We start from the raw sequence: 14111 nt of genomic DNA, 5'->3' as shown, positions 1-14111 counted from the left end.
CTGATTCAAAAACCCATGATGTTACGAATGGTCAGTAGTGTGACCTCCGGTGTAGCCAATGCTCAAAGATGATCTCCGGTGTAGCCAATGGACGAAGGTGACCCCTAGCCAATAGTGTGACCGATGATCAAAGGTGCGACCAATAGTCAATGATGTGAGCAATGGTTGATGGTAGCACCAGACCAATCGCGTAACTAATGATAAATGGTGGCCCCTGCTTACCTTTTCTCTAGAACAGGTAAGGAACGAAGAGCACCTGCCTACTTTGCCCATAGAAATAAACAAGCCTAGATGGCACCTGCCTAGATGGCACCTGCCTAGATGGCACCTGTCTAGATGGCACCTGCCTAGATGGCACCTGCCTATCTTGCCTATGGGAGTGAACAACCCATAAGGGCGCTTGCTTACCTTTCCTATAGAATAAGGAATACCCAGGGGACATTTGCTAACTGCTCCAAGTAGTGATGCTATGGCAAAGCTATAGCCATTCAGGGCATCACCAGTTGATTTCATCTGCAAAAGAGAAGACAAACACTAATTGCTGAAAACATATGTGGGTATCCGAAAACAAAGTGGATCGGCTGACATGTGAAAATTTTTAAAAAGTTGCCAGCTCTATGTGAGCTCATTCTGTCATATCAATTATACGGTAAACTTTTAGACAATCTCATAAGCTATATTAACAATTGCAAGATCATAGTGTCAGGAGGGGATTTCATAGATTACCGCTATCCATTTAACAAAACACAGTTACTGCTTTCTTAAAGAAGAAATGGGACAGAATTGAAAAATATATGAACAGAACTGTATAATATATGAACAGAACTGTAGAATATATGAACATAACTGTATAGTATATGAACAGAATTGTATAATATATGAACAGAACTGTAGAATATATGAACAGAACAGTAGAATATATGAACAGAACAGTAGAATATATGAACATAACTGTATAATATATGAACATAACTGTATAATATATGAACAGAACTGTAGAATATATGAACAGAACTGTATAATATATGAACAGAACTGTAGACAAGTCATCTGTTACTACAAGAAAAAATGATTTCAAATGAACAAGAAGCAGTATTTGCTAATGTTGAGAGGAAAAATCCTTAAACAGCCCGTTTTCATAGTCGGCCAGTTTTTGTATTCTACTGCTATTATAGCACCAGACATTGTATTAACCTCAAGTATTGTTATGAATTTCAATAGAATGTGAGCAACAACAGAATATATTACAGAAAATACAATAAAATAAATACAATAGACTGAGTACAATGGAGCAAACGCAATAAAAGGAAACATTTTACGGGAATAAAATAGAGCAAAATCAAGATGAACCCAATAGAGCAAATACAAAAAGAGGGAAAAAAATATAGCGAATACGATAAAGTGAATTCAATAGAGCGAATACAACAGATTGAATACACTAGAGCTTACACAATAGAGCGAATACAACAGAGCGAATACAATAGAGCGAATACAACAGAGCAAATACAATACCGCTAACACGATAGAGTGAATTCAATAGAGCGAATACAATACAGCTAACACGATAGAATGAAATCAATAGAGCGAATACAACAGAGCGAATTCAATAGAGCGAATACAACAGAGCGAATACAACAGAGCGAATACAACAGAGTGAATATAATACAGCTAACACAATAGACCGAATACAACAGAGCGAATACAATAGAGCGAATACAATAGAGCGAATACAACAAAGCGAATACAACAGAGCGAATACAATACAGCTAACACGATAGAGCGAATACAACAGAGCGAATACAACAGAGCGAATACAATAGAGCGAATATAATAGAGCGAATACAACAGAGTGAATATAACAGAGCGAATACAATAGAGCGAATACAACAGAGCGAATACAACGGAGTGAATACAACAGAGCGACAACAATAAAGTGAATACAACAGAGTGAAAACAATAGAGCTAACACAATAGAGTGAATACAATAGAGCGAATACAATAGAGCTAACACAACAGAGCGAATACAACAGAGCTAATACAATAGAGCGAATACAATAGCGCGAATACAATGGAGCTAATACAACAGAGTGAATACAATAGAGCGAATACAATAGAGTTAATACAATAGAGTGAATACAACAGAGCGAATACAATAGAGCTAATACAATAGAGTTGATACAATAGAGTGAAAACAATAGAGCTAACACAATAGAGTGAATACAATAGAGCTAATATAATAGAGTGAACGCAATAGAGCGAATACAATACAGTGAATACAATAGAGTGAATACAACAGAGTGAATACAATAGAGCGAATACAACAGAGCGAATACAATAGAGCTAATACAACAGAGTGAATACAAAAGAGCGAAAACAATAGAGCTAACACAATAGAGTGAATACAATTGATCGAATAGAGCTGATACGATAGAGTTGATACAATAGAGCTTTCTCGTAGATTGTGCTTAGTGACAATTTGCAAGAAAAATCAGATTTTACCTTTTGACAAGAATATCTCAAGATGACAGTCAAATTGTCAGGGAAAAATAAGAGAAAATAACTCCAAGAAATTAATGAGCATTAAAAGATACAAACCTTATCTAAGTTTTCCATACTCTTTTCAAGTAGAGGTGTGAGAAGGGCCGGTACAGCTATGGCTATAGACCTGAGACACCAAGCAGCGGCCAGCCTGGCAGCGGGAGATGGATGGGTCAGCACTGACATCACTGGTTTCACTATATCTGTAAAAACATCATCAGTGAACAACAATGAACAAGTTGAAAGCAGCGAATTAAATTAATTGAATCATTTGCCATTTCAGGAATAAAGGATACTAGAATGTGATATATTTAGTATGGTTTATACCTGTCTTAGAGTCACCGATGAGCTGTGTAGTGGTGGTGCTGAGACTAGTAACTATACCCCCGAGCTCTTGGAGACAGCAGACGAGTACGTGCTGTGTGGCTGAGATGACAGACTGGTGAGGTGAATCCGTATTAGCCTCAGCACCTGCAAGGAGTAACAATGGTACTCAGAGAGTTAGTAGTGAGAGTAAGTACTGACTCTATACAACTCTAACTGGACTCGGAGTGAACTAATGAAATATGAAGATAAGGTACAAACATACATTTGCCTAGTTGAACACACGAATCTCAAGAACCCCACATCAAAGAATGGGCTAAACCTGAATTAATTTCGCCTGATATCTTAGGGAATGCGAGCATGTCTCCGCAGAGTACAGTAACAAACCTTAACGAACTTGTGAAAATCAGGACTTTGATGTGAATATCAACTAGACACGTCTGCTCATTGAAAGAAAAAGCTCTTAACACAATCAATAAAGATATGATAATTCCTAAATCATGCAGCTAGAAGAAGTAAAACGTATTTTACTAAAGTAAACATTCGCTGTAACTTTAGCATAAACATATTAGTAAAATACGCTTCATTCATTCTATAATAACAAATATATACATCTAATTCAGTATGTTTAATAGTAAATATATACATCTAATTCAACATGTATAATAACAAATATATACATCTAATTCAACATGTATAATAACAAATATATACATCTAATTCAACATGTATAGCAACAAATATATACATCTAATTCAACATGTATAATAGCAAATATATACATCTAATTCAACATGTATAATAACAAATATATACATCTAATTCAACATGTATAATAACAAATATATACATCTAATTCAACATGTATAATAACAAATATATACATCTAATTCAACATGTATAATAACAAATATATACATCTAACTCAACCTGTATAATAACAAATATATACATCTAATTCCGTATGTTTAATAATAAATATATACATCTAATTCAACATGTATAATAACAAATATATACATCTAATTCAGCATGTATAATAACAAATATATACATCTAATTCAGCATGTATAATAACAAATATATACATCTAATTCAGCATGTTTTTGCACAGTCAGACACTAAAAAGATAACTGAATATACTAGATATGATGTCATTAATGGAATAAGTAAAATCTATTTTATAAAAATGAACTCACACTGCAACGGTAGGGCGAACTCATTTTAGTAAAAAACGTTTTATTTTTCTATATATATATAGATATACAGTAGAGGTACCTATAACATAAACAATCCATTCAAGGAACATTTACGTTATAAGGAATTTACGTTATACGAACAGTAAAATACATGTGACTTGTCTAATCTGTTCCAAGATCTTTCCAAACTCACTCATTTGGCAATGCAAAAAGGAAAAACTTTACTTAACTCTTTGTGAGCTGTACCGCAACTGCAGTATTATTGGTTTGCATCAACAATTTTTCTCCTTATGATCAATCTCACAGGTTTTATAGACTGTGATTGCAGTAATTTTACAAGTTGATAGGGACTGCACATTTTGATGTTCAGTTACAACGATTTGCTTATTGTTTTAAACAGCCAAGTCTATTTTGCAAAGTAAAGCTAATAACAAATATTTTGTACTTCTACAATAATGCAAAACAACAAAATCTTTTTACTATAAAAATCAGTTCTACCTGTTCGTTGTCTATCACTACCCAGGGGTCAAGGTTAGGATTACGATAATTTTCGACGATACTCCAACTCGTGACATTAAGACTGGTAGACCGACGCTGTAACACCTGAACCAACCGATCGCCTTTGTATTTATTAACGATTGCGCAGCTATCCTATTCGACTTTTTGTCGAAACATTTAACGATCAATTACGGCGAACTAGAATGTCGCGAAAGGTATATATTATAGATATAACGCTAAATGCACGGCGTTTTGTCCTCAGCAAGTGTGGAGAAGAAAAAAACTAACATTTAATAAATCAATTTTGAAAACTCGACTAACTTGACCCTTAACGTTGTATGGAATTTTTTACATAGTAGGAAGCAAAAACTTCACATAAATTTTTTAAGTAATCTGGAATTGATGTTATAGGAGGTATACGGTATAGAAGTGTCTACTGTACATACATGTGAGTACCAACTACGAGGTGTCTTGCTGCTATATAGAAATAGCCATTGACTTACCCATCAGCTGCATCTCCCTAGCAATAACCTTGGACAACTCCTCGGCTGCATTCACCTGCGCTTTTTCTCCCAGCATTCCTTGCACAGACGACGCTATGATAAACACAATGCACTTTCTAGCGTAGACGGCGTCGATGTGGGTGTGAGTTGTACGCGGGTTAGCCGCGAGGGTCACCACGTGGTCCACTACGAAGGGGAGGTTTTTCTCTAGCCACTGAGCACCCATCAGTTTGATAAACTCGTTGTAAGCCTGCAGAAGAATGAGCAACAAATTGGAGCGGGTTATAAAGTGAAAAAGTGGATACATTGTACGTGCAGCAAGTTAACGAAGAGAACCGGTTGCTCCGATCTAGTCATGGAAGCACAATGAAACAAGGGCTGAATTAAGCGGAGAGACGCCCTCAGCAGTGGTCATGTCAAGTAAAACCATACACTCGATGAAGTACATACATGAGTGATGCCCACTCTGATCTCTCGGTTGATAGCTGAAGCCCCGCGCACCATCTCCACAGCTGAAGAGCCCTTTCCAGCCTTTATAAATCCTGAGGCTAGCAACCCAAGCACCTCCTTCACATCATACTTCTTAGCCTTGCTTCCTACAAAGAAAATCCGAAGCAACTGTTAGAACTTGCATCTAATACAATGTATAGATGAACCGATATAAGGAAGTCTACGTAGACAAACACTGCAGAAGATTCCTGCGACAAGCAGGATAGGCTGTTACTGAGATATAAAAAGACATGAACAAGTATGCTGCATTGTATTGAAATATTTGAGACTTGCTAAGCTTAGGCAAGCTAAAAGAGCGGTTGATCAAAATCTGTGAGCGATTTACAGCAGCGTATTAATTGGTAAAGGCAATTCACTGCTAGAGAATAAAAGATCATCTTGTTTTGTATAACATGATAGTTTCATTCGCCTAGCATCTGTGTGCCACCTTTGACTTACAACAACAATTCAACTACTTTCTTCGATGAGTGCAATAGAGTGAGATCTCTCCTTAGCAATACGAATAGACTAACAACTATCAACTCTCCTTAACAATATGAATAAACTATCAACTAACAACTCTCCTTAGCAATATGAATAAACTAACAACTCTCCTTAGTAATATGAATAAACTAACAACTCTCCTTAGTAATACGAATAGACTAACAACTAACAACTCTCCTTAGCAATATGAATAAACTCACAACTAACAACTCTCCTTAGTAATATGAATAAACTAACAACTCTCCTTAGTAATATGAATAAACTAACAACTAACAACTCTCCTTAGTAATATGAATAAACTAACAACTCTCCTTAGTAATATGAATAAACTATCAACTAACAACTCTCCTTAGTAATATGAATAAACTAACAACTAACAACTCCCCTTAGCAAATTGAATAAACTAGCAACTAACAACCCACCTTAGTAATATGAATAAACTAACAACTAACAACTCTCCTTAGTAATATGAATAAACTAACAACTAACAGCTCTCCTTAGTAATATGAATAAACTAACAACCAACAACCCACCTTAGTAATATGAATAAACTAACAACTAACAACTCTCCTTAGTAATATGAATTAACAACTCCCCTTAGCAATATGAATAAACTAACAACTCTCCCTAGCAATATGAATAAACTAACAACCCCCCTTAGCAATATGAATAAACTATCAACTAGCAACTCACCTTAGCAATATCAATAAAATAGGAAATATTTTAAACAATAATATTTTAATCACTTCCAGCAGTTATGAACGCACCAATTCAGAACGAGGTTTTAGAAATGAAGCACGCTAAAAGTTGCTGAGTAAGAAATGGTGAAGAAGGTAGATGATATATCAGTAAACTACTATTATAGACTGGTATAAGAAGGTAGATGATATATCAGTAAACTACTATTATAGACTGGTATAAGAAGGTAGATGATATATCAGTAAACTACTATTATAGACTGGTATAAGAAGGTAGATGATATATCAGTAAACTACTATTATAGACTGGTATAAGAAGGTAGATGATATATCAGTAAACTACTATTATAGACTGGTATAAGAAGGTAGATGATATATCAGTAAACTACTATTATAGACTGGTATAAGAAGGTAGATGATATATCAGTAAACTACTATTATAGACTGGTATAAGAAGGTAGATGATATATCAGTAAACTACTATTATAGACTGGTATAAGAAGGTAGATGATATATCAATAAACCACTATTATAGACTGGTATAAGAAGGTAGATGATATATCAGTAAACTACTATTATAGACTGGTATAAGAAGGTAGATGATATATCAGTAAACTACTATTATAGACTGGTATAACGATCTGGCCCTCTGTAAATGCTATAGGTGTGCTCTAGGCTACTAGGAGGTGTCAAGCTATGTTGAGCAAGTAAAGTAACAAGAATGAGTCAAATCAGGCATAAGGAGAGATAAGATATCAGTCAAGCTTGCCGCTTACCTTTGCTCTTGGTTGATGTCTCTGATGAGAAAAATCAGAAATTACAATAATTGTGATTGCAGTCTTATGTTCACTATACATTGGTCCATATACAGCAGTGAATATACACTCATATGTGTACAGTAGTCTCTATACAGTAATCCACCATATATGTGTAAGAGTATATAGCAAATAGGATGTATGTATGATGAGTATATATATATATATATATAAAATATATGTATATATAAAATATATGTATATATATACATATAATACATTATAAACTTATAAATATATATACATGTATATATACATAAAATATATACATGTATATATACATAAAATATATACATGTATATATACATATATATATACATGTATATATACATATATATACATTTATATATATTACGTATATATACATATATATATATGTATAGGAGGGTAAGACTTGGTCAGAGGACAACATAATTATGACAAGTTGCAAAAAACCATGTTTGGTGTTGAAATTGTGCAAGATTATTGGAGGTTCTTACACATAGAGCTAGTTTCCTGCAACAAAGGTCTTCACGCGTAGCAAGCGCCTGCGGTTAATATCTGCTATGAGCTAGACGGATACTTGAGGGAATATTTACTATCAACCCAAAAGCAGCTAAAAACTATAACACAGCAACCACTCCACCAGCATATCTGCTTGTGAAACCCACCGGCAACATTCTTAGCCTTGAGGCACTCGGCTAAGAGGACAGCGAGCAGCTGGGCAATGTGACACCTGACGTCGTAGTTGGAGCCGTCGAGAGCTCGTATGCAGGTGGCCACTAGAGTGTCAACTTCTGTCTGAAGCACGAACTGCGCCTCAAAGATAAGCGCCTTCAAGCACTGCAACACGTACATGAACATACATATGTTGGAATATATATACTTATATACACATATTGGCATATATGTACTCATATACACATCATATACGCATATACATATGTTGGAATATATATAGGCCCTACTTACATACACCTATTGGAATATATGTACTCATATACACATCATATACGCATATACATATGTTGGAATATATATAGGCCCTACTTACATACACCTATTGGAATATATGTACTCATATACACATCATATACGCATATACATATGTTGGAATATATATAGGCCCTACTTACATACACCTATTGGAATATATGTACTCATATACACATCATATACGCATATACATATGTTGGAATATATATAGGCCCTACTTACATACACCTATTGGAATATATGTACTCATATACACATCATATACGCATATACATATGTTGGAATATATATAGGCCCTACTTACATACACCTATTGGAATATATGTACTCATATACACATCATATACGCATATACATATGTTGGAATATATATAGGCCCTACTTACATACACTATTGGAATATATGTACTCATATACACATCATATACGCATATACATATGTTGGAATATATATAGGCCCTACTTACATACACTATTGGAATATATGTACTCATATACACATCATATACGCATATACATATGTTGGAATATATATAGGCCCTACTTACATACACTATTGGAATATATGTACTCATATACACATCATATACGCATATACATATGTTGGAATATATATAGGCCCTACTTACATACACCTATTGGAATATATGTACTCATATACACATCATATACGCATATACATATGTTGGAATATATATAGTCCCTACTTACATACACCTATTGGCATATATGTACTCATATACACATCACATACGCATATACATATGTTGGAATATATATAGGCCCTACTTACATACACCTATTGGAATATATGTACTCATATACACATCATATACGCATATACATATGTTGGAATATATATAGGCCCTACTTACATACACTATTGGAATATATGTACTCATATACACATCATATACGCATGAAAACATGTTGGAATATATATAGGCCCTACTTACATACACTATTGGAATATATGTACTCATATACACATCATATACGCATGAAAACATGTTGGAATATATATAGGCCCTACTTACATACACCTATTGGAATATATGTACTCATATACACATCATATACGCATATACATATGTTGGAATATATATAGGCCCTACTTACATACACTATTGGAATATATGTACTCATATACACATCATATACGCATATACATATGTTGGAATATATATAGGCCCTACTTACATACACTATTGGAATATATGTACTCATATACACATCATATACGCATGAAAACATGTTGGAATATATATAGGCCCTACTTACATACACCTATTGGAATATATGTACTCATATACACATCATATACGCATATACATATGTTGGAATATATATAGGCCCTACTTACATACACTATTGGAATATATGTACTCATATACACATCATATACGCATGAAAACATGTTGGAAAGGCAACTACAGAGACTTCAAACTATCATAGTAGTAATATCAGACAGAGGTATTCACTAAGAAAGTTCCTGTGAAAAAATCCTGAAGAAGAGAAGTTGCCTAACCCTGTTATATGGTATGACAATTACTAGACTGGTTACACTATTTATACTGACAGCACTGGTGTTCCCCATGTTTGTCATTTGTAGGGTGGACAGGCTATTCATAATTTACTAGTTTTACCTCTTGAATCACTGGTCATGCTGGTTGACTGTAACAGTTTACTGTTCTTACTGTACTGACTGTGCTGACTGTACTGACTGTACTTACTGTACTGACTCTACTGACTGTACTTACTCTACTGACTGTACTTACTGTACTGACTGTACTTACTGTACTGACTGTTCTTACTATACTGACTCTACTGAAAGGAGTATATATGCATATACTAATGAATAGTATATACATGTATATATATATATATATATATATATATATATATATATATATATATATATATATATATATATATATATATATATATATATATATATATATATATATATATATATATATATAGATATATATAGTTATCTATCACTTTCTTGATCCCTGATCCTGATGATACATAGCTTGTTTGTTGGGTTGCTCTCATTTGTGAATGTAATTTGTTTCTCTCTTCTATTTTATTTATCTACACATTAACTTTTGAAGTTTGTCTAAATAGTTATAGTCCTACAGATCATTTGATGAGCTAGTTCTTGTGAGTACACTATTGCAGGTTTTACTATAAATAAAAAACGCTGTTCCTTCACAGGTGCCGCTGAAGTTCTTGTTGACAAAAACAACAATTACTTTTATTAATTAAAAAAAATTACTATTATTACTTACAAATTACAAAAAATATGGACTGTTTTGTAACTACCTGCACGGTATGTCAGTATGTGAATATGTATTTATATATATCTCTTTTTTCATAAATAAATAAATACAAACAAATAAACACATTAATATTTATTTTTTCTACAATAAAATGAACAAATAGCTAAGCAACACAAAAGATCTGAATCGGATTATTTCTCAATAAGAATCGGTATATCGGATCGGTATCTGAATCGGCTGGTGAATTTAGAATCAGGGCATCTCTACTTTTTATCACTGAAATTTTATCGCTTACCAGTTTCTGTCTTCGCTTTCATTAAAACTTTTAGCAGGCCTGTTTAAAAAAATTTTCACCCTGATTCCGGCAAAAAACCTGAAGGATGCTGTTTTCGTAATGAAGTGGATTTTTGTTCACAGGTTAAGAGAAGTTGTCTAACCTTCTGTTTAAAAGGATCGCAACTCCAACTTTACTACTGGTTTCAACTCATTTGCACCCGACGAATTTCTAGGCGATCAGCCCCAGATACCGCTAATTTTTCAGAAAATTGTCGTAATTCAATTTACTACTACAGGAGACAGACTTGAGATAATTTATTCAATCAAATTTCAAAAGAACAGACCAAGTCTCCTCTTTCAAAATATAGTACATTCATATAGACACCGTGTATCCCTTTTATGTAGATCCGTGCCTCAAAGAAGGTAGTTTCAGGAAATTTCCAATTTTGAAAAAATTGTCATTTGCTGAAACAAAGTTAGATTTGCACCATAAAAATTACAAAATATACAAAGTTTGGCTGAAATTACTCATTTATTACAGACAGTACATATTTATGATTATTATTTATACATATGCAGTTAGTGATGAACATGAAAATCATGAAACTCTAACTTCGAACTTTTCCTCACGAGCATCATCCTTCAAACAAAATCATAGCAAATCTATATGCCAATATAACTCAAATAAAACATCATGAAAACGTTTCAAATAATAAAAATATGTTCAATAACTCTGTTTTTGACTTTTCAGACTTCATAGACAGCTCTAAGAATTAATATGATCCTATCGAAACTGAAAGATAACGTTAGTCCGACTACGGCTGGCAGCGTGAAGAGTGCATTTTTATTCGAGCATAACGATACAAATTGGCAAAACTAAAAGTTAATAAAAACTTTGAAACACTAAAAATAATGTTTCGATTTGACTTATGCAGTCTTTGAATGTCTTACCACTTCTGAATCTGCATATTTACTTCTGGAGTTGAAAAAAAATTATCACGAACGATAAAATTTCAAGTCGGCATGACGATTTCCGGTTTTGATAGAAACTGAGATGGGTGTAATAATTTGGTTATAACTTTTGCTGGAGACGTCATAGAGACATATTTTAAAGTTTGTCTGATTGGCCAGAAATTTGTCTTTCTAACTAATCAAAAATATTCTTTTATAATTTGAAAATAACGATGCAAGGAGTTGGTAAATTTCAGACGCGAGTTAACTCGCGTTAGGTGCATAGCTACGTTATAAATATGCGAGTTAACTCGCGCCTGGGTGCGAATGAGTTAAAGAGAATATACTGTTTTACACACGAGAATTGATGAACTGAGAGAACACGGTCATTGTGTCTCTTTCAGGCGTTGTGAAAATGTTTTCGGTGAAACGCATTCCGACGTCTTTGTTATTTTGACGTACGTAATAAGCACATCGACTGCCAAATTTGAACTCGGGTGAAAATTTTGTTGAATTCGTATGGTGAAATAAGATCATATGAAGAGGTAAAAAAATCCTCATGTTCCACTTCGTGAGGTAAAAAAATCGTATATCAGGGTAATCGTATCCTGAGAGTGCACTTTATATTTATAAATATATTGACTGCTGCATATTTCTACTGGTTGCTCTGCGGGAAAGTTGTTCCCCACGCTGGTAGTAAAATATTGTGAACCAAATTAATTGTCTGTGACATCGTAGCACAGCTTATAAAATACCAGCTTATAACGATGAACTATAGCCTGAGTACCAACCTTGGAGGTCGAGCAGCGAACATTCATATTGTTATCGACCAGAAGTTTCAAGGCTGCCTTGTATATCTCCTTGTGAATATTTTTGCCTGCTGTTCCAAGTCCTGCCACTATCCTCTCGAGTGTCTTCATGACCTCATACCGACCTTGTGACTGAAGCAAGAGGAGACAACAGGCATCATACAAACTTATCTGGTGCCAACTAGATGTTAAATATTGAGTGGAATTGCGAAAAAATATACACGAGTAGACAAATTCTAGTGCAATGAATAATTACATCATACCCTTGCTATGAGCGCACCTTCATTCCATGAGAAGACAACTGTGGTATTATTATTCGTTAAGATATGCAACTAAAAAGAAGCCACTCGTATGTATCCACAGATGAAGTAAATACAACTGGCCTGATAAATTAATGACTTGTTTTACCGCCTTCACCTCACCCTTCTTTTGCAACACATAATAGTATTGTTGCTGGAAATATGAATTCTGGCAGAAAATGAACACAACACTAAAATCTTTGCATTTATAACTCGTTCATCGACCAGAACATTAGCTGCCGTCAGCACTTAGAGCGGAATGTAAAATGACATTGCAAGGTCAGCCTGCGTGTCTCCTATGAATTCCTAAGAGACACTACATTTGGCAAACACCCTGGACAGGAGATCAAACCTTAGTAAAATACATTGTGTCTTTTTTTCAATCAAGGGCTAGACTTAAGCATTGTAATAGTGCTTTAATCCCTGTGGGTGCCTGGCAATGGCACCCAGCAGCGAGACAGCTAAGAATATGGTTTATAATGGAATTTACTACAAAAGGAACTGCCTAGATGACATTGTGTTGATATTGGCAACTCCATGTATTAAGTACAATGTATATTCTAGCCCATGTATGTTAGTAATATAATGTTATTCACTATATATTGCTATACAACCTTGTTTGTGTAAGCATTATGTACGGTAAACACAAAACATTCCAAACATATTGCAGGAAGTGTAAATATTCTAATGCTCTCTAGTAGAAAATAAACTTTGATAACTCTATCAGGGAGCTAGCGTTCCAATTGCACAACTATCACACAGTTTCTCACCCTTAATATAGATATGTTAAAAATCGTTGCAAAGAAAAACAGCCTTCAATATACAGCTCTACAGCCTTTTACTATCAGAGGTCTGTGCATTTCCCTTTGGATATAACTCAGCATCAGTTAGGTACCAAAATATTCAATGATGGTTTACCAAGTGACTTACGGCTCACAACTGCTCTTG

General features: G+C 34.2%; 1 protein-coding gene across 2 annotated transcripts in view; it reads right to left on the bottom strand.

Annotated features, from left to right (window-relative positions):
- LOC137396970 (HEAT repeat-containing protein 5B-like) overlaps positions 1-14111 on the bottom strand; it is a 69124-nt gene that overhangs the window by 37771 nt on the left and 17242 nt on the right. For both annotated transcript variants that reach the window (XM_068083250.1, XM_068083251.1), the window contains exons 5-11: positions 12847-12996; positions 8219-8390; positions 5513-5658; positions 5063-5312; positions 2866-3009; positions 2596-2741; positions 409-513 (exon numbers count right to left, since the gene is read on the bottom strand). In XM_068083250.1, the coding sequence (XP_067939351.1) occupies positions 409-513; positions 2596-2741; positions 2866-3009; positions 5063-5312; positions 5513-5658; positions 8219-8390; positions 12847-12996 (1113 nt within the window). The remainder of the gene's footprint in view (positions 1-408; positions 514-2595; positions 2742-2865; positions 3010-5062; positions 5313-5512; positions 5659-8218; positions 8391-12846; positions 12997-14111) is intronic.

The sequence above is a fragment of the Watersipora subatra genome, chromosome 5 (assembly GCF_963576615.1).
Source record: "Watersipora subatra chromosome 5, tzWatSuba1.1, whole genome shotgun sequence".
NCBI classification, from domain to species: Eukaryota; Metazoa; Bryozoa; class Gymnolaemata; order Cheilostomatida; family Watersiporidae; genus Watersipora; species Watersipora subatra.
The sequence above is the reverse complement of the archived record's forward strand: the minus strand, read 5'-3'. Positions and strand labels throughout refer to the sequence as shown.